This window comes from Pecten maximus, unplaced genomic scaffold (assembly GCF_902652985.1).
Source record: "Pecten maximus unplaced genomic scaffold, xPecMax1.1, whole genome shotgun sequence".
Classification (NCBI taxonomy): Eukaryota; Metazoa; Mollusca; class Bivalvia; order Pectinida; family Pectinidae; genus Pecten; species Pecten maximus.
In genome coordinates this window covers 1-19,290 of record NW_022982615.1, presented here as the reverse complement: position 1 = coordinate 19,290, position 19,290 = coordinate 1, and the positions used below count along the sequence as shown (strand labels likewise).

General features: G+C 38.3%; 1 protein-coding gene across 1 annotated transcript; it reads left to right on the top strand.

Moving 5' to 3' along the window:
* Nucleotides 1–2,323: 2,323 nt before the first annotated feature.
* Nucleotides 2,324–17,936, top strand: LOC117320613 (vacuolar protein sorting-associated protein 52 homolog; the record flags this gene model as incomplete). Its single annotated transcript, XM_033875174.1, has 16 exons — nt 2,324–2,448; nt 4,722–4,800; nt 5,906–5,958; nt 6,236–6,311; nt 7,122–7,189; nt 8,457–8,570; nt 8,785–8,846; nt 9,989–10,139; nt 11,563–11,663; nt 11,974–12,106; nt 14,883–14,940; nt 15,139–15,272; nt 15,424–15,579; nt 16,364–16,482; nt 16,685–16,808; nt 17,733–17,936. Coding segments are annotated over exons 1-16 (1,668 nt in total), but the record flags the coding sequence as incomplete, so codon positions are not given.
* Nucleotides 17,937–19,290: the final 1,354 nt, after the last annotated feature.

Genomic DNA, 19,290 nt, shown 5'->3' with positions numbered 1-19,290 from the left:
GATTGACTGATATTATCAAAGGTGATACAATTTTTCTACTTTTGTCACATAATTTCCCCAAATTTCTGATGGGTGTATATAGTGGGACACGATTAGAGCAGTAAGAGCTGTAATGGCTACTTTTTTCTTATCACCAGACAATTGTGAACATTGTGATCCGACATTGAAAATAAACACCGACAAAGTCATTGTTCCATTTCTGCATCAATGCTTTGTTTTTGTTTAAATGTTATTTTTTGAGTTTTTAAAAACAGATTAAAAACAACTTTTTCATTAGATAGGATTTGATTCCTGTCTTGTTTATGTTGATTTCAGATGGCTATAATGCTATGATTAGTGTTGGGAATCGGATGTGATTTCCTAATCGATTAATCGGCATAATCGGAGAGCCCCTTCCGATCGATTATAATCGGATAGTATGTAAATCAGAGTTATTTATTAAATGTATTATGAATATTTGAAAAAATGTATTGTGAATTCATGATTAAAAGTTCAAAACAATATTAACAAGTTTCCAATGAACATACCAGATTAATAGAAATAGAAGTCATACGAGACGTTGTTGTTATTATTTCCCATCCACAATCTGTATAATACTCATATTAATTGGTACAGAAATCCAGTATTTGAAACATGTCAACGCAATCCAAAACTAAAGCCTTTGTTCAAAGTTGTAACGTAACAGACCAGTCAGTATGTAACTTTTGGTTTCGTTTACTTTAGCATGAATATCACCGGCAAATGTTGAAATTCAAATTGAAACTGAAACAAGTCACTTGATACGCCATCATACGGGAGAAAAAAATATGTCAACTTATCTTTATTAACATATCAGCGAAGGCGACAAACTGCCGCCTTCATATCGAGGTTTTCTTTATTTGGAGGCCCTTTTTTACTTTTCCAAATCCAAAATATTTCCATACTAAAGGTACTCGCGCCTGGGTGGTGGAATAATTCCGCCTCATGTGTCACCGTCTCAAGTGCCTCCATTTTGTTCAAGCGTAAGAGTTAAACAGACGCTTTATAACTATATAATTTGAGTGCGTGAAGCGTTTTCGTGACCGGAACAGTGACTAACAAAGAAACCAACACAGGGCACTTATTCCGGAAACGCCGCATTTTTTACCAGAGATATTTTCAATGGAAATTTCACTAATCGATTATTGAATTTAACAATCGATTATCGCTGTATTTTGGTAATTTCGATTAATTTTCGATTATAATCGATAATCGGCCCACCACTAGCTATGATAAAAACTTTAAATTCAATGTTTGTTTAACATTACATACCAATGTATTACAATTCATGATACATCTTATGATTCTAAATAAAAGATAGTAAGATTTTGTACATTATTATTAATCAGAAGTAGCAACTCATTATACACCGATCTGGTGCCTACTCGTACATAAAGTGAAGTGCTGAATCTTTATGTTACAATGATAAAGTTATCAATTCTGTAATTTGCATAAATTCATTTTGTTAACATGGAGACGGGCAAGTTCGAACTGTACATGGGCAAGTTAGAACCATTCGGAACAGTACATGTCTTTACAACAAACCTTGATGGCAGTCATGGCAAACATGATCTTCCTCTTTCCATCAATGTTCGTGTTCATAACACGAAGAATGTGTTGAAACTTCTCGGGGATGATGAGAGCCTACAATGAAAGTAAAAGTCAAAAGTATGAAACATTGAAATTATACTGTACAGTAGTACCTAGCAGTAGCATAAAAGCATATGGTTATCGCGGTAGAATCTATATATGCAAAACTCTTTATCAAAAATTTAAATGAATCACAATTTAATCAAAACACTTATATATAAGAAATTTCACTTCTTGTAATTTTCGCAGTTGGTACTGATACTTCTTGTGCGCCCCTACTTGTGAGGTTGCATCAAGACGAAGAAAAATGTGTTGTACGGCAAATTAAGTTCCACAAAAAGTAGATGAATTCGACCCGTTCCTAAATACTTAAATCCATACTTCATATTTGCAGCAAAAACCCATTCTAATTAGATAAGTTTTTCTATAAAATCCACAATATACATATAAAGACAAATAATTTAAAGCTGGAATGAATATTCTCGGGAAAGGTTTAATACCATTGAACACGCCCGTTCGATGAAAGATTATACGAAAACTACAGAATTCCGACCTTTAATAATATATGATCTAAATGACCCAACTTCTATTTCATATATTTATTTAATTTTATAAGCTTATAAATGTGCGTTTTGACGCGATGATGACGGATTTTGATGCCAAAAACACTGGAGTAAACACTAACCATGATGGCGGATTACCGGAAAAGGAAGTCGATTTTGTAAGAATTCTTGATCTGGAAAACGTTTGCACCGCTTGAAGACAAGACTTTGACGTAAAATTGATTCAGATGCAGACGGTGACATGGCGTCAACTGCTGACGATCGAGAGCAGAGTATGGTATGATATCAACTATTTCTTATGTATTTGATGTAATCACACTCTTACGTCTGTTATCTTGATTTGAACAAGTAACATGTTGTAAACACATATTGGCATGGCTGGAGCGGCTGATTGGACACGTCAAATGTCAACAGTTACTGTAACTGTCCAGTATGACTTCAAAATTACACTTGACTGTGTCAGTGTACTGTATCTAAGTCTGTGGTGTAGATCACTGATAACCATTTCATTATTTCCAGCATTTCTCAATTAGAGTTACCTCTTTTTATGAATACAATGGAGTCAACGTGTCAGAAAAATAGTTTTTTGCAAATTATGAACTGATATTTTGTATTTTTGTATGCAATGTCTATGAATCAAATAAATACTTTTTAAACTAAAAATAGTTACCAAAACATGTGAGACTCCAGGCGCTTCGCATAACTAGATGAAGTGTAGAAAAAATATTCATGCCCTACCTACACTGCTCTCCGGCAGGGTATGAAGTCCCTCCCATTGCCGATAGTCTAGCAAGCCCCGATGTGATTCACATCAGCCACTATCAGGCTAGAATTATTGTTTTCACGGATAAAAAGACACATGTAAATTGATGCTTCTAGTTCATAATCTGTTATCAATATTCAATCCGCAAATCTGCACATGCGTTATTCCTTTGAAAATAAATGGTCCCAAAACGAGCAAGACACACCAGAGAAATCAGTTCAAACATACCGCCATATTTGATACAAGTGCAAAGGTAAATTTCCTTATAAGGCAATCAAAATGAATTTATGCTAATGAGATTTCCCGCAAGATTTCAAAAGATAAACAGATTCAGAGTTATATACCTCGGTGAGCAAGCTTACGTCAAACATATATGAAATTGAATAATTACATCAGCATACAAGGAGTGGGACGACTGGTTCGCCCATTTTCAGTATAATGTGACCGGGTGGGTTGTCCTGCTGGGTGTCTTCGGCAGTATGTTTCAGTGAGGTACATGTAGCACTATAAATCGGCAAAAGTTCCAGCCTATCACAAGGAGATTTAACAGGAACATACCACAGCCTCCTAAAACACACATACGTACTCGCCACACGCATGCACGGGAGGCCGTCCTTAAATGACCTTAGCTGTTATTAATTAATAGGACGTTAAACAAAATAAACCAAACCAAACCAAATACACAAAGTAAGATGCACTTTCTTCAAAAGACTTAAAAAAAGACTAGTTGAAGATATCTGATAAGTATTTTTGTTCATAGTAGCTTCGTCCATGTATGGTCACGGATACCATATAATATTATTTGGATAGCATCCTCGCGAGAGTTATTCAGAAGTATCATGGTGGATTATTAAGACAACTCAGTGTAGTATAATATTGGAATGTGCGAAGTAAAGATTTCTAGGTTGACAATTCCTGACAACGATCATCTGTCAGAAATTGTCTGTCCGTCGTCCAGAGCTACGCTTTCGCAGCTACATGAATTGGTCTATGAATTTGTCAGAATATTTATGATGTATACTATATATACTATTGCTTACATAGTGATACTGTCGTCTTCTAGCCTCCCGCTAGGAGGAATTTCCCTTTAGCTTGATCTGTAGAGTGTCAGTCTGGCAAGCTGGGGATCACTACAGGTTCGATACCCAGAGGAAGCAAGCTGCTTGCTTTCTTATTACATATATATTTTGGTACTCTCAAGCAGAAGCCATTGGAGTATTTGATTTTAAAAAACTTATAAAGAAAATATTAAAGTAATACGTTCTATTTTTTATCCCAATTATGCATGCTTAAATATTTTTATTGATCATGATGGCACATTGGTTTGACGAGGAAAATTTGGGGTTAATGTTTCAATCTTCCATGCCCAAGTGCAAAAGCTGAAACATTTCATGATTTAAGTATGACATTGTCCAAAAATGTTTTCGGCCACTGGTAAACATTATCACTGAATTCAAAAATGATGGAAAAAACTAACAACCTAATGAGGAAGTGATTTTGTGTTGAATATAAAACAGAATTATGAAATTGATTAGTATTCATTAACATACTCAAGGTGTCCATAATTGCATGTCTGACATTCAATAACACAATACTCCACTGTAATAATAATTTAAAAAAAACATATATAATGACTTGTTACAATTACATAGGATCACAACTTCAAGTTTTCATGAACAAGCCATGTAGTGGATCAGAACTGGACTAGAATTTTCAGAAGATAACTTTATATACTGTCAACAATCATACTTACATTTGATCTGTTTAATGTGGTTTTATTTATACAGGAGGTCGCTGACACTATCCAGCTGAACCTTGGTGAGCTGGACCTAACTTCAGAAGATTTTTGGTTGGAGGAAGCTGATGGTGAGTAAGATTTTGAACGAATGTATTTCAGCTTTGGTTTGTGCCTCCTTTTGGTTTCCACTGATCTTCCTACCTCCTTCCTAAACTGTCTCTATCTTTATCCTCCTACTACACACCCGACTTTCAGCTGGTATTTTTTTTCCTTCCAATGTACTCCGGCAGGAATTTCCCAATTCCCCATTTCATGTATTTGTTGTCCCCCCCCCCCCCTCCCCATGGAGTTATCAATATTCCCAAAATCATCTTCAAATCTTGATTTTTTAAACATAGAGGCTTGACAGCTTCTTAGCCTGAATGGATTGGTTTATTTTGGTACATTGTGACAAATGCTCATTGATTACATAAGCATACCTAAAACCAGGTGTAGCCTACATTATAGTGTTGTCGGAGAAACACTGACCTATATAAGTTAACATGGTCTAGGGAGTCAGAGAAACACTGACCTATATAAGTAAACATGGTCTAGGGAGTCAGAGAAACACTGACCTATATAAGTAAACATGGTCTAGGGAGTCAGAGAAACACTGACCTATATAAGTTAACCTGGTCTAGGGATTCAGAGAAACACTGACCTATATAAGTTAACATGGTCTAGGGAGTCAGAGAAACACTGACCTATATAAGTAAACATGGTCTAGGGAGTCAGAGAAACACTGACCTATATAAGTTAACATGGTCTAGGGAGTCAGAGAAACACTGACCTATATAAGTTAACCTGGTCTAGGGAGTCGGAGAAACACTGACCTATATAAGTAAACATGGTCTAGGGAGTCAGAGAAACACTGACCTATATAAGTTAACATGGTCTAGGGAGTCAGAGAAACACTGACCTATATAAGTAAACATGGTCTAGGGAGTCAGAGAAACACTGACCTATATAAGTTAACATGGTCTAGGGAGTCGGAGAAACACTGACCTATATAAGGAAACATGGTCTAGGGATTCAGATTCTATACACACGTATATTTACACATGTCCAATGGCTATTCATAAAACTATCATTTAGGGACAGATCATCAGAAATGAGAGCTAATCATAAGATGTTGTTTGAGATAGTTAAGTTTTATGAACCAATGTACCATGATTTATTGATTTCTATTTTTAGTACATATCCAACGCAATCTAGAGGATGACATTGTTAAAGAAGCCCTCAACACGGTAAGTTCATCACTTTTTACAGAAATATAAAGCTGATAAGCTGTCGCACATGCATTTGTCAAATATTTTCAAACAATTCCTTAAGATTAATAAGCCTGAAATATAAATATAAAATATAGATAAATATAATATCATTGTGAATTTTGCCTTACAACCCTGTATTTGCGTAATTGTGATTTTTTCCTTACAACCCTGTATTTGCGTACAATGTCGCATAAATGCATCAGATGTGATATATCACTTTACATTGTAAATAGAATAGTGTGTTGTGTTGTAGGGAGTTGACTTACGACAATACTCTAAACAAGTGGAGAAGGAACTGCTGGATGTCGAAAATGCTTCCATACAGGACTGTATCCTTGTCACTTTCTCACTGTTTTTTCCATGTAGTAAATATAGGAACTAAATGATAACCTTATTTTTAACTTGGTTTACATCAGATCTACTTGGTTTACATCAGACTAACTTGGTTTACATAAGACTAACTTGGTTTACATAAGACTAACTTGGAATATTATCAGACTAACTTGGTTTACATCAAACTAGCTTGGTTTACATCAGACTAACTTGGTTTACATAAGACTAACTTGGAATATTATCAGACTAACTTGGTTAACATCAAACTAGCTTGATTGGTATCAAATTTGCTTGGTTTATATCAGATTTACTTGGTTTATATCAGATTTACTTGGTTTATATCATATTTACTTGGTTTATATCAAATTTGCTTGGTTTATATCAGATTTACTTGGTTTATATCAAATTTGCTTGGTTTATATCAGATTTACTTGGTTTACAAACGACTTACCTCTTACTTGGTTTATATCATATTTACTTGGTTTATATCATATTTACTTGGTTTATATCAGATTTACTTGGTTTATATCAGATTAACTTGGTTTACACCAAGTTGAGTCCATTCATTACGTTGATTTGTTTCCTGTATTATGTGATACCTGGTATTTTTTGTTCCATTCAGAGTTACTTGCTTCCCTTACCAGATTTGGTAATTGTTCCCCAATATTTACTTCCTATCAGATTGAATATTAGGTTCCTGTCAGACTGATTTTGATAATTTGATTAATTAGCTTCCCAACAGATAGATTAGGTACCTATCAATCTTGAGCTACCCTATTTGTAAAGTTATTCCTTAAGTGGTACAGACATTAAGGAGAGCCAGAACATCGCTAGTCTCCACAAACAGATTGCTGCCTGTGACACCATTTTGGAGGTGAGTCCTACAAATAGTGTCAAATGTTTCCAGAATTGGAATAAAAATTGTTAATTGTATATAACTGAAATGTTTACGTATATGGTACGTATATGGTACTCATAAAAACTTATAGACCTGTATGAGTGCATCAGGTGGGTATACTCTTGTTAAAAGAACAATGGACTTTTCATGTTTCTTTTGAAAATAAGTCTTGTTTCAAATAAAAAATCCATGTCCCATAACTGTTAGTTCTGACCAGTACATTATATAGTTATGACCAGTACATTATATAGTGATGACCAGTACATTATATAGTGATGACCAGTACATTATATAGTGATGACCAGTACATTATATAGTGATGACCAGTACATTATATAGTTATGACCAGTACATTATATAGTGATGACCAGTACATTATATAGTGATGACCAGTACATTATATAGTGATGACCAGTACATTATATAGTGATGACCAGTACATTATATAGTGATGACCAGTACATTATATAGTTATGACCAGTACATTATATAGTTATGACTAGTACATTATATAGTTATGACCAGTACATTATATAGTTATGACCAGTACAGTATATAGTTATGACCAGTATATAGTGATGACCAGTACATTATATAGTGATGACCAGTATATAGTGATGACCAGTACATTATATAGTTATGACCAGTACATTATATAGTGATGACCAGTACATTATATAGTGATGACCAGTGCATTATATAGTGATGACCAGTACATTATATAGTGATGACCAGTACATTATATAGTTATGACCAGTACATTATATAGTGATGACCAGTACATTATATAGTGATGACCAGTATATAGTGATGACCAGTACATTATATAGTTATGACCAGTACATTATATAGTGATGACCAGTACATTATATAGTGATGACCAGTACATTATATAGTGATGACCAGTACATTATATAGTTATGACCAGTACATTATATAGTGATGACCAGTATATAGTGATGACCAGTACATTATATAGTGATGACCAGTACATTATATAGTGATGACCAGTACATTATATAGTTATGACCAGTACATTATATAGTGATGACCAGTACATTATATAGTGATGACCAGTACATTATATAGTGATGACCAGTATATAGTGATGACCAGTACATTATATAGTGTAGTTCTCTTTACTATTGATAATAGATTTGTGCCTCTTTACTTTAATCTGAGAATAAGCATTTTACTGACTGTTATATTTTAAACTGTAACATTTAAACATTTATGTTGACAGAGAATGGAACAGATGCTGAATGGTTTCCAGGGTGACCTCAGCAGCATCAGCAGTGAGATTCAGACTTTACAGGAGCAGTCTGTCACAATGAATGTCAAATTAAAAAACAGACAGGTAAATGTCAGGTTAAAAAAACAAAAGTAAATTTCAAATTGAAAAACACAAAAAAAGTGTCAAAAAAGACAGGTAAACGCCAAATAAATCGATGAAAAGGGATGGGTAAAAATGCACATAGCTTACAAATGCCAATGATACATTAATGTTTCAAACATTTTATATAAATATTTATGTTATATGTTTTATCCTATATTATGATATTGTGTTACAGGCTGTGAGGGGTGAACTCAGTCAGTTTGTGGACGAGATGGTTATACCAGAAACAATGATCAAGTAAGTAACAAACAACTGGGACAGACCAACAGTATATTGGTATGTAGTTTTATAAATCTTGGTATCAATCATCTTTAAGAATTTCAAACTTGATGTGCCTTAACTCTGATATCTCCTCACATCGAGTCTTACTGTCTGTGGTTGAAGTTCAGTGTTCGAAAGTAAAAGTGTTCCGAGGCTATAGAAAACCTGGTCGGTCTATGTAAAATTTCAAAGTGTTGACCCCATTGGCTATGAAAAGTTTGAGCCCTGACATACATTACAATTCATGAAAACAACATTCCATTATTTTCTGACAAATGATCATATGAAATCAGAGCTTACAATAGAGTTTTTGTTTTACTCATAACAGCGTGTTATTACTGGATGATGCAAGCGTTTGCATGACAGTTATGCTACTTTCAACAATATGTTTACAAAATGGGTCTATGGAAAAATGACTTGGGCTATGGGATTTCCATTATCTGTAGACATATTGTCTAAGGAACTTTCATATATACTTTCAAACACTGAGTTCAAGTCTATGCTTAGCCTCATAAATTTACGTGTGTTATTAATATATATATATTTGTTGAATTGATTGACTGGGTTGAGTATTGATTGACTGGGTTGAGTATTGATTGACTGGGTGGATTACTGATTGACTGCATGGAGTATTGATTGACTGGGTGGAATATTGATCGTCTGGATGGAGTATTGATTGACTTGGTGGATTACTGATTAACTGGGTGGAGTATTGATTGATGGGGTGGATTATTGATTGACTGGGTGGATTATTTATTGACTGGGTGGAATATTGATTGACTGGGTGGAGTATTGATTGACTGGGTGAAGTATTGATTGACTGGGTTGAGTTTTGATTGACTGGGTGGAGTATTGATTGACTGGGTTGAGTATTGATTGACTCGGTTGAGTATTGATTGACTGGGTGGAATATTGATTGACGGGGTGGAGTATTGATTGACTGGGTTGAGTATTGATTGACGGGGTGGAGTATTGATTGACTGGGTGGAGTATTGATTGACTGGGTGGAGTATTGATTGACTGGGTGGAGTATTGATTGACTGGGTGGAGTATTGATTGACTGGGTGGAGTATTGATTGACTGGGTGGAGTATTGAGAGGTTTTATTTTACTTTACAGCCACATCCTTGATACACAAGTAACAGAGAGAGAATTCCTCGAACACCTCCATGAATTGAACCACAAAATTAATTTTGTCAAGGAACAATCCTTCCGAGATGCCAAATCTTGTTTTGATGTCCGTGATATTCTAGAAAAATTGAAAATAAAGGTGAAGTTTTCTGGTGTAATATTACATTAATATGCTGGTTGGGTAGCATCATAAACATGGTATACTTCAAACTTAACCTATTTCAAATGATAACAGGATAAGTTGTAGTACGTTTTCTGTATTTACAGTTGTTTAATATAAAATGAGTAGGAATCATGCTCTCTGCTGATCCCCTTTAATTGTTGTTGGGAAGAGAAAAATAAACTAAAAAAAACAGGTATGAAGTCTGTAGCACATTAATATAAGGATTATTTATGCCTGTCACCTGTACCTATAATCTACTGTCTGTGATTATTTACACCTGTCACCTGTACCTATAATCTATTGTCTGTGATTATTTACACCTGTCACCTGTACCTATAATCTATTGTCTGTGTCTGTGATTATTTACACCTGTCACCTGTACCTATAATCTATTGCCTGTGTCTGTGATTATTTACACCTGTCACCTGTACCTATAATCTACTGTCTGTGATTATTTACACCTGTCACCTGTACCTATAATCTACTGTCTGTGATTATTTACACCTGTCACCTGTACCTATAATCTACTGTCTGTGATTATTTACACCTGTCACCTGTACCTATAATCTATTGTCTGTGATTATTTACACCTGTCACCTGTACCTATAATCTATTGTCTGTGATTATTTACACCTGTCACCTGTACCTATAATCTACGGTCTGTGATTATTTACACCTGTCACCTGTACCTATAATCTACTGTCTGTGTCTGTGATTATTTACACCTGTCACCTGTACCTATAATCTACTGTCTGTGATTATTTACACCTGTCACCTGTACCTATAATCTACTGTCTGTGTCTGTGATTATTTACACCTGTCACCTGTACCTATAATCTACTGTCTGTGATTATTTACACCTGTCACCTGTACCTATAATCTACTGTCTGTGATTATTTACGCCTGTCACCTGTACCTATAATCTACTGTCTGTGATTATTTACACCTGTCACCTGTACCTATAATCTATTGTCTGTGATTATTTACACCTGTCACCTGTACCTATAATCTACTGTCTGTGATTATTTACGCCTGTCACCTGTACCTATAATCTACTGTCTGTGTCTGTGATTATTTACACCTGTCACCTGTACCTATAATCTATTGTCTGTGATTATTTACGCCTGTCACCTGTACCTATAATCTATTGTCTGTGATTATTTACACCTGTCACCTGTACCTATAATCTACTGTCTGTAATTATTTACACCTGTCATCTGTACCTATAATCTACTGTCTGTAATTATATACACCTGTCACCTGTACCTATAATCTACTGTCTGTGATTATTTACACCTGTCATCTGTACCTATAATCTACTGTCTGTGATTATTTACACCTGTCACCTGTACCTATAATCTATTGTCTGTGATTATTTACAATCAACATTTTATTACAGGCTATAGCGAAAATCAGAGAGTTCCTTATGCAGAAGATATACTCCTTCCGCAAGCCTATGAGCAACTATACCATTCCACAAAACGCAATGCTGAAGTTTAGGTATGGCTAGTAACAGATTTTATTGATGAAAGCAGTTGGTGGTAATGATAATATGTATGCTTCTATTTAATATTTAATACTTAGATGATCAGGCACAAGCTGTAATAGTGTTTGTCTGTAAACTCAAAAAAAATATAAAAAAAATAAGGTTGTAAACTCTAAAAAATAAAAATAAAATATAAGGTTTGATCTACTGACTTGGAGTCCTCCTATAGGATACCGGTATATATTTGACTGGAATAACCTATTCCATTCTTCCATTACTAATTTATTTATCACAGCTCCTTAATTTTTTTACGGTGTGTTACAGGTTTTTTAATGAATTCCTGATGGCTAATGAGAGGCATGTTGCCAAAGAGGTGAGGGATGAGTACATCGATACCATGGGGAAAATGTACTACTCCTACTTCAAAGGCTACCTCAGCAGACTGATGAAACTACAGGTAAGACCCAGGGATGGGAACTAGATGGTTCGGTGTGGGGAGACACAGGTAAGGGATTTAGGCTCGGTGTGGGGTGATACAGGTAAGGGATTTAGGGTAGGTGTGGGGTGATACAGGTAAGGGATTTAGGGTAGGTGTGGGGTGATACAGGTAAGGGATTTAGGGTAGGTGTGGGGTGATACAGGTAAGGGATTTAGGGTAGGTGTGGGGTGATACAGGTAAGGGATTTAGGGTAGGTGTGGGGTGATACAGGTAAGGGATTTAGGGTAGGTGTGGGGTGATACAGGTAAGGGATTTAGGGTAGGTGTGGGGTGATACAGGTAAGGGATTTAGGGTAGGTGTGGGGTGATACAGGTAAGGGATTTAGGGTAGGTGTGGGGTGATACAGGTAAGGGATTTAGGGTAGGTGTGGGGTGATACAGGTAAGGGATTTAGGGTAGGTGTGGGGTGATACAGGTAAGGGATTTAGGGTAGGTGTGGGGCGATACAGTTAAGGGATTTAGGGTAGGTGTGTGGTGATACAGGTAAGGGATTTAGGTTCAGTGTGGGGTGATACAGGTAAGGGATTTAGGGTAGGTGTGGGGTGATACAGGTAAGGGATTTAGGGTAGGTGTGGGGTGATACAGGTAAGGGATTAAGTTCGGTGTGGGGTGATACAGGTAAGGGATTTAGGGTAGGTGTGGGGTGATACAGGTAAGGGATTTAGGGTAGGTGTGGGGTGATACAGGTAAGGGATTTAGGGTAGGTGTGTGGTGATACAGGTAAGGGATTTAGGGTAGGTGTGGGGCGATACAGTTAAGGGATTAAGTTTGGTGTGGGGTGATACAGGTAAGGGATTTAGGGTAGGTGTGGGGTGATACAGGTAAGGGATTTAGGGTAGGTGTGGGGTGATACAGGTAAGGGATTAAGTTCGGTGTGGGGTGATACAGGTAAGGGATTTAGGGTAGGTGTGGGGTGATACAGGTAAGGGATTTAGGGTAGGTGTGGGGTGATACAGGTAAGGGATTAAGTTCGGTGTGGGGTGATACAGGTAAGGGATTTAGGGTAGGTGTGGGGTGATACAGGTAAGGGATTTAGGGTAGGTGTGGGGTGATACAGGTAAGGGATTTAGGGTAGGTGTGTGGTGATACAGGTAAGGGATTTAGGGTAGGTGTGGGGCGATACAGTTAAGGGATTAAGTTTGGTGTGGGGTGATACAGGTAAGGGATTTAGGGTAGGTGTGGGGTGATACAGGTAAGGGATTTAGGGTAGGTGTGGGGTGATACAGGTAAGGGATTAAGTTCGGTGTGGGGTGATACAGGTAAGGGATTTAGGGTAGGTGTGGGGTGATACAGGTAAGGGATTTAGGGTAGGTGTGGGGTGATACAGGTAAGGGATTTAGGGTAGGTGTGGGGCGATACAGTTAAGGGGTATAGGGTAGGTGTGGGGTGATACAGGTAAGGGATTTAGGGTAGGTGTGGGGCGATACAGGTAAGGGATTTAGGGTAGGTGTGGGGCGATACAGGTAAGGGATTTAGGGTAGGTGTGGGGCGATACAGGTAAGGGATTTAGGGTAGGTGTGGGGTGATACAGGTAAGGGATTTAGGGTAGGTGTGGGGTGATACAGGTAAGGGATTTAGGTTCAGTGTGGGGTGATACAGGTAAGGGATTTAGGTTCAGTGTGGGGTGATACAGGTAAGGGATTTAGGGTAGGTGTGGGGTGATACAGGTAAGGGATTTAGGGTAGGTGTGGGGTGATACAGGTAAGGGATTTAGGGCAGGTGTGGGGTGATACAGGTAAGGGATTTAGGGTAGGTGTGGGGTGATACAGGTAAGGGATTTAGGGTAGGCGTGGGGTGATACAGGTAAGGGATTTAGGGTAGGTGTGGGGTGATACAGGTAAGGGATTTAGGGCAGGTGTGGGGTGATACAGGTAAGGGATTTAGGGTAGTTGTGGGGTGATACAGGTAAGGGATTTAGGGCAGGTGTGGGGTGATACAGGTAAGGGATTTAGGGTAGTTGTGGGGTGATACAGGTAAGGGATTTAGGGTAGGTGTGGGGTGATACAGGTAAGGGATTTAGGGCAGGTGTGGGGTGATACAGGTAAGGGATTTAGGGTAGGTGTGGGGTGATACAGGTAAGGGATTTAGGGTAGGTGTGGGGCGATACAGGTAAGGGATTTAGGGTAGGTGTGGGGCGATACAGGTAAGGGATTTAGGGTAGGTGTGGGGTGATACAGGTAAGGGATTTAGGGTAGGTATGGGACGATACAGGTAAGGGATTTAGGCTCGGTGTGGGGTGATACAGGTAAGGGATTTAGGGTAGGTGTGGGGTGATACAGGTAAGGGATTTAGGGTAGGTGTGGAGTGATACAGGTAAGGGATTTAGGGTAGGTCTGGGGTGATACAGGTAAGGGATTTAGGGTAGGTGTGGAGTGATACAGGTAAGGGATTTAGGGTAGGTGTGGGGTGATACAGGTAAGGGATTTAGGGTAGATGTGGGGTGATACAGGTAAGGGATTTAGGGTAGGTGTGTGGTGATACAGGTATGGGATTTAGGGTAGGTGTGGGGCGATACAGGTAAGGGATTTAGGGTAGGTGTGGGATGATACAGGTAAGGGATTTAGGGTAGGTGTGTGGTGATACAGGTAAGGGATTTAGGAATGGTGTGGGGTGATACAGTTAAGGGATTTAGGAATGGTGAAGCAGAAACAAACATTTAAGTACATGTATATCTACTTCTGTAGAAAATAATGTAGGAAAACGTCTTTGATGACAGCAATAAATTTCATTCACAGTTTGAAGAGGTAGCAGAGCGAGAGGACTTGATGGGAGTAGAAGATACTGCCAGGAGAAATATCCTTGTTCGTAAATAAGAATGGCATTGGGGAACTCCCATTCCCCAAGATCTCATTTATTGGTGTCAATTTCACACTGCGTCTGACAATAGACAATGTGTCGCCCATCCATCTATTTGTCTAACACATTATATATCAGCACAACTGGTGAATTTACTAAATGTATTGACATATGATTCTCCTTAACACTTTGGAAGCTTTTTCTCTACAAAACCAACCTTAAAAAACAGGTCAACAGTGTTTACCGTAGGCAACCGTGGCAATATCCTGGGAACAGACCTGGAAGGGCCAATCATTGTTCCTCATGCAGCTCAAAAATCTGACACAAAGGTAACATTGCAGACCAGTGTCTTAAATGGTCGTTGGTTATTCTTATACTGAAATACATGTCGGCGTGATCTGTGTTAACATTGTAATAAGTTTATTATGTACAATATTGATACAATTACAGGTTGACATGTAAAACTTGTTTCTGTTGCAGTACAACTTTGAGTGTCTGTTCCGTAGTGTACACTTCGCCCTGATGGACAACTGTTGTCGAGAATACCTCTTCCTCGTCGACTTCTACATGGCATCTGGTTCTGCCTCTATAGATCTCTTTAATTCTATAATCGGCAAAACTCTCACTCTCTACCTGGTAAGTCCCCTGCAGTGTGTACAGGTGAAATATTGCTGCAGACAAAACTCTCACTTTCTACCTGGTAAGTCCCCAATCTGTACGAATGTGGTATTACTACAGACAAACTCTCACTCTCTACCTCATAAGTCCCTGTCTGTACAGGTGTAATGTTACTACAGACAGAACTCTCACTCTTTACCTGATAAGTCACCAGTCTGTACATATGTAATGTTACTGAAGACAAAACTCTCACTTTCTACCTGGTAAGTCCCCAATCTGTACGAGTCCCCAGTCTGGTCTGCTACTAGGCCAGAACAAATTAATGAATTCTGTCCATTCTGGAATATTCTTTGGTGACGAGTAATCAATTAACATAACCATATTGTCCAACCTACTTCCTGAGGGTAAATGGGCGTGTGATGGGGGTGGGGGGTGGGGTATCCTGAGGGTAAATGGGCATGTGTTGGGGGGGGGGGGGGGGGGGGGGGGGGGGGGGGGGGGGGGGGGGGGGGGGGGGGGGGGGGGGGTGGGGGGGGGGTATCCCGAGGGTAAATGGGCGTGTGTTGGGGGTGGGGGTGGGGGGTTATCCTGAGGGTAAATGGGTGTGTGTTGGGGGTGGGGTATCCCGAGGGTAAATGGGCGTGTGTTGGGGGTGGGGTATCCCGAGGGTAAATGGGCATGTGTGGGGGGTGGGGGTATCCCGAGGGTAAATGGGCGTGTGTTGGGGGGGGGGGGGGGGGGGGGGGATCATTCGCAGCTTCCAGGGTTAATCTTTGTTGGTTTATCTTTTATCTTTACACAGAAACAAATGGAGGACTACATCAATGACTGCTATGACTCCATTGCCATTTTCCTCTCCATCCACATTGTTTATCGATTCCATTCCATCATGCAGAAGAGATCGGTGCCAGCATTAGACAGGTATTCACTATCAATATTAATGTATCTCAATGTCCAGCATTGGACAGGTATTCACTATCAATATTAATATATCTCAATGTCCTGTAACTGTCGGGTATCTGTTATACATTGTGACATCACAAATAATGATATATCATGATCAGGTAAACATGGACAGATTATTTCCTTTGATGTTTCTTTAAGTTTTAAAAACATTGTTTAGGTACTGGGAGGCACTACAACAGATGATGTGGCCTCGATTTGAGTATATCCTCGACCTCAACATACAGAGTGTCCGCGACTGTGATCCACAGAAGTTTGGCCACATTGACAACCGACCACACTATGTAAGTAAATGTCAGACAACTGACCACACTATGTAAGTAAATGTCAGACAACCGACCTCACTACGTAAGCAAATGTCAGACAACTGACCACACTACGTAAGTAAATGTCAGACAACTGACCACACTATGTAAGTAAATGTCAGACAACTGACCACACTACGTAAGTAAATGTCAGACAACTGACCACACTACATAAGTAAATGTCAGACAACTGACCACACTATGTAAGTAAATGTCAGACAACCGACCTCACCACGTAAGTAAATGTCAGACAACTGACCACACTATGTAAGTAAATGTCAGACAACTGACCACACTATGTAAGTAAATGTCAGACAACTGACCACACTATGTAAGTAAATGTCAGACAACTGACCTCACTACGTAAGTAAATGTCAGACAACTGACCACACTACATAAGTAAATGTCAGACAACTGACCACACTATGTAAGTAAATGTCAGACAACTGACCACACTATGTAAGTAAATGTCAGACAACTGACCACACTATGTAAGTAAATGTCAGACAACTGACCTCACTACGTAAGTAAATGTCAGACAACTGACCACACTACATAAGTAAATGTCAGACAACTGACCACACTATGTAAGTAAATGTCAGACAGCTGACCACACTATGTAAGTAAATGTCAGACAACTGACCACACTATGTAAGTAAATGTCAGACAACTGACCACACTATGTAAGTAAATATCAGACAACTGACCACACTACATAAGTAAATGTCAGACAACTGACCTCACTACGTAAGTAAATGTCAGACAACTGACCTCACTACGTCAGTAAATGTCACATAACCACCAACAGAACGGTGTGTTTATTTTGTCTATCATAACGTCATATTGATAAGATTATGACAGTATAGTAATTTTCTAGATGATGGTGGTATGTTTATTTTGTAGATTACACGTCGTTATGCAGAATTCTCAGCAGCAATTGTGGGAATCAACCAATCATTTCCGAATGAGCGGGTCCAGCGTGTCCTGGAGCAGCTTCAAACTGAGGTTGAGAACTTCATCCTTAAAATGGCTGCTGAATTTCCTCACCGCAAAGAACAACTAATCTTTCTCATCAACAACTATGATATGATGTTGGGGGTCATCATGGTAGGTCAGGGTGAAGAAAATTCTGTATCATTATTCTTGAAGTACAGTGGACCCGCGATAATCCGGACGCCGATAGTCCGGAAAACTCGCAGTCCGGACGGAAATGCATGGGAACGGATTTCCATAACGTTATTTGTACTCACCAGTCCGGAAATTCGGATTCCGATTCCGGAAGCCCATTTTGGGAACGTAACATACTTTTCATTAGTAAATTTCCCGCAATAATCCGGACAAAATTTTTTCACCACGAGGAGAAAAAAATTGTCGGGGCAAGTCACCCGTGTCAACAGCTGTACAGACTATCGCTTGACACTGTGCGTAGTCATAGCGACCGCTGCCAGGTCATAGCCCCGGGTGTTTACCTGTGTTACAATGTGTAGCTTTTGTTTTTATAACGGTACAGTACTTTTTCTCTACGACCTAAACGTTACAGTATTAAAGGATTTTATAGTATAGCCTGGTCTTGCTTTTATCAACTTGACGTACAATATCTATTATAGTTATTTTACAGACGGCAACTTTTATAGGAACACATATTGCTATTTTGTAGTTAGCAAGAATTAAGGCACAAACATACAGTGCGTGATACGATAATTAATCAATCTCAAATACATGTAATAAATTTATGATCGGTAATTAACATCATTAACACTTGTATTCGGTAAACACGGATATCGGCTTGTAACACCGTTACGTAAAACAACGACTCATTGAAAGATGCATGTTATTAATAACATACATATTTACGTATTAAGCAGTGATCACAAGAACGGGGTTGATTACACACAAATTAGTCAATAGTTGTCTGATACTTAATTAAGCGTCACATTGTTAAGTTAATACGGGTTTGATAATTATCGGACATCTTGGGTAGTTCTCGCTGGTGTCGCGTACTTTTAAATAGATAGCTTGGGGTTTCTGGTACGTAAAAATCATAAAAAAACATGGACTGATGGTAAGTTGTAAAATCTGGGTCTTTTATTTAAGGTATTTAACGTTAAAATTTGTAATTTCTACTTGTTTGTGAACCTCCGGGACGTGACACATGTGTGTTGTTTATAGTTCACATATGCCCGCTATAAATAAAACAACTTTCACTTTACATGTTCTTTTAAAAACATAGTTTATTTTTTTACTTTCTACAAAAGAAAACAAGAATCATATCAGAAACATAAGTATATTTATTGTTAAAAAGTCTGACAATTAGACGTGTTTATGAAACGTCCCGGATTGCATATAATCAAGGGAGATAACTCTTACACGACAATTTTTTTTTGACCTAGTAGACGAAATTCGGCAGTCCGGAAAACTCGTAATCCGGACGGTTTGGGGGACTGTTGAAAAAAGAGGATGT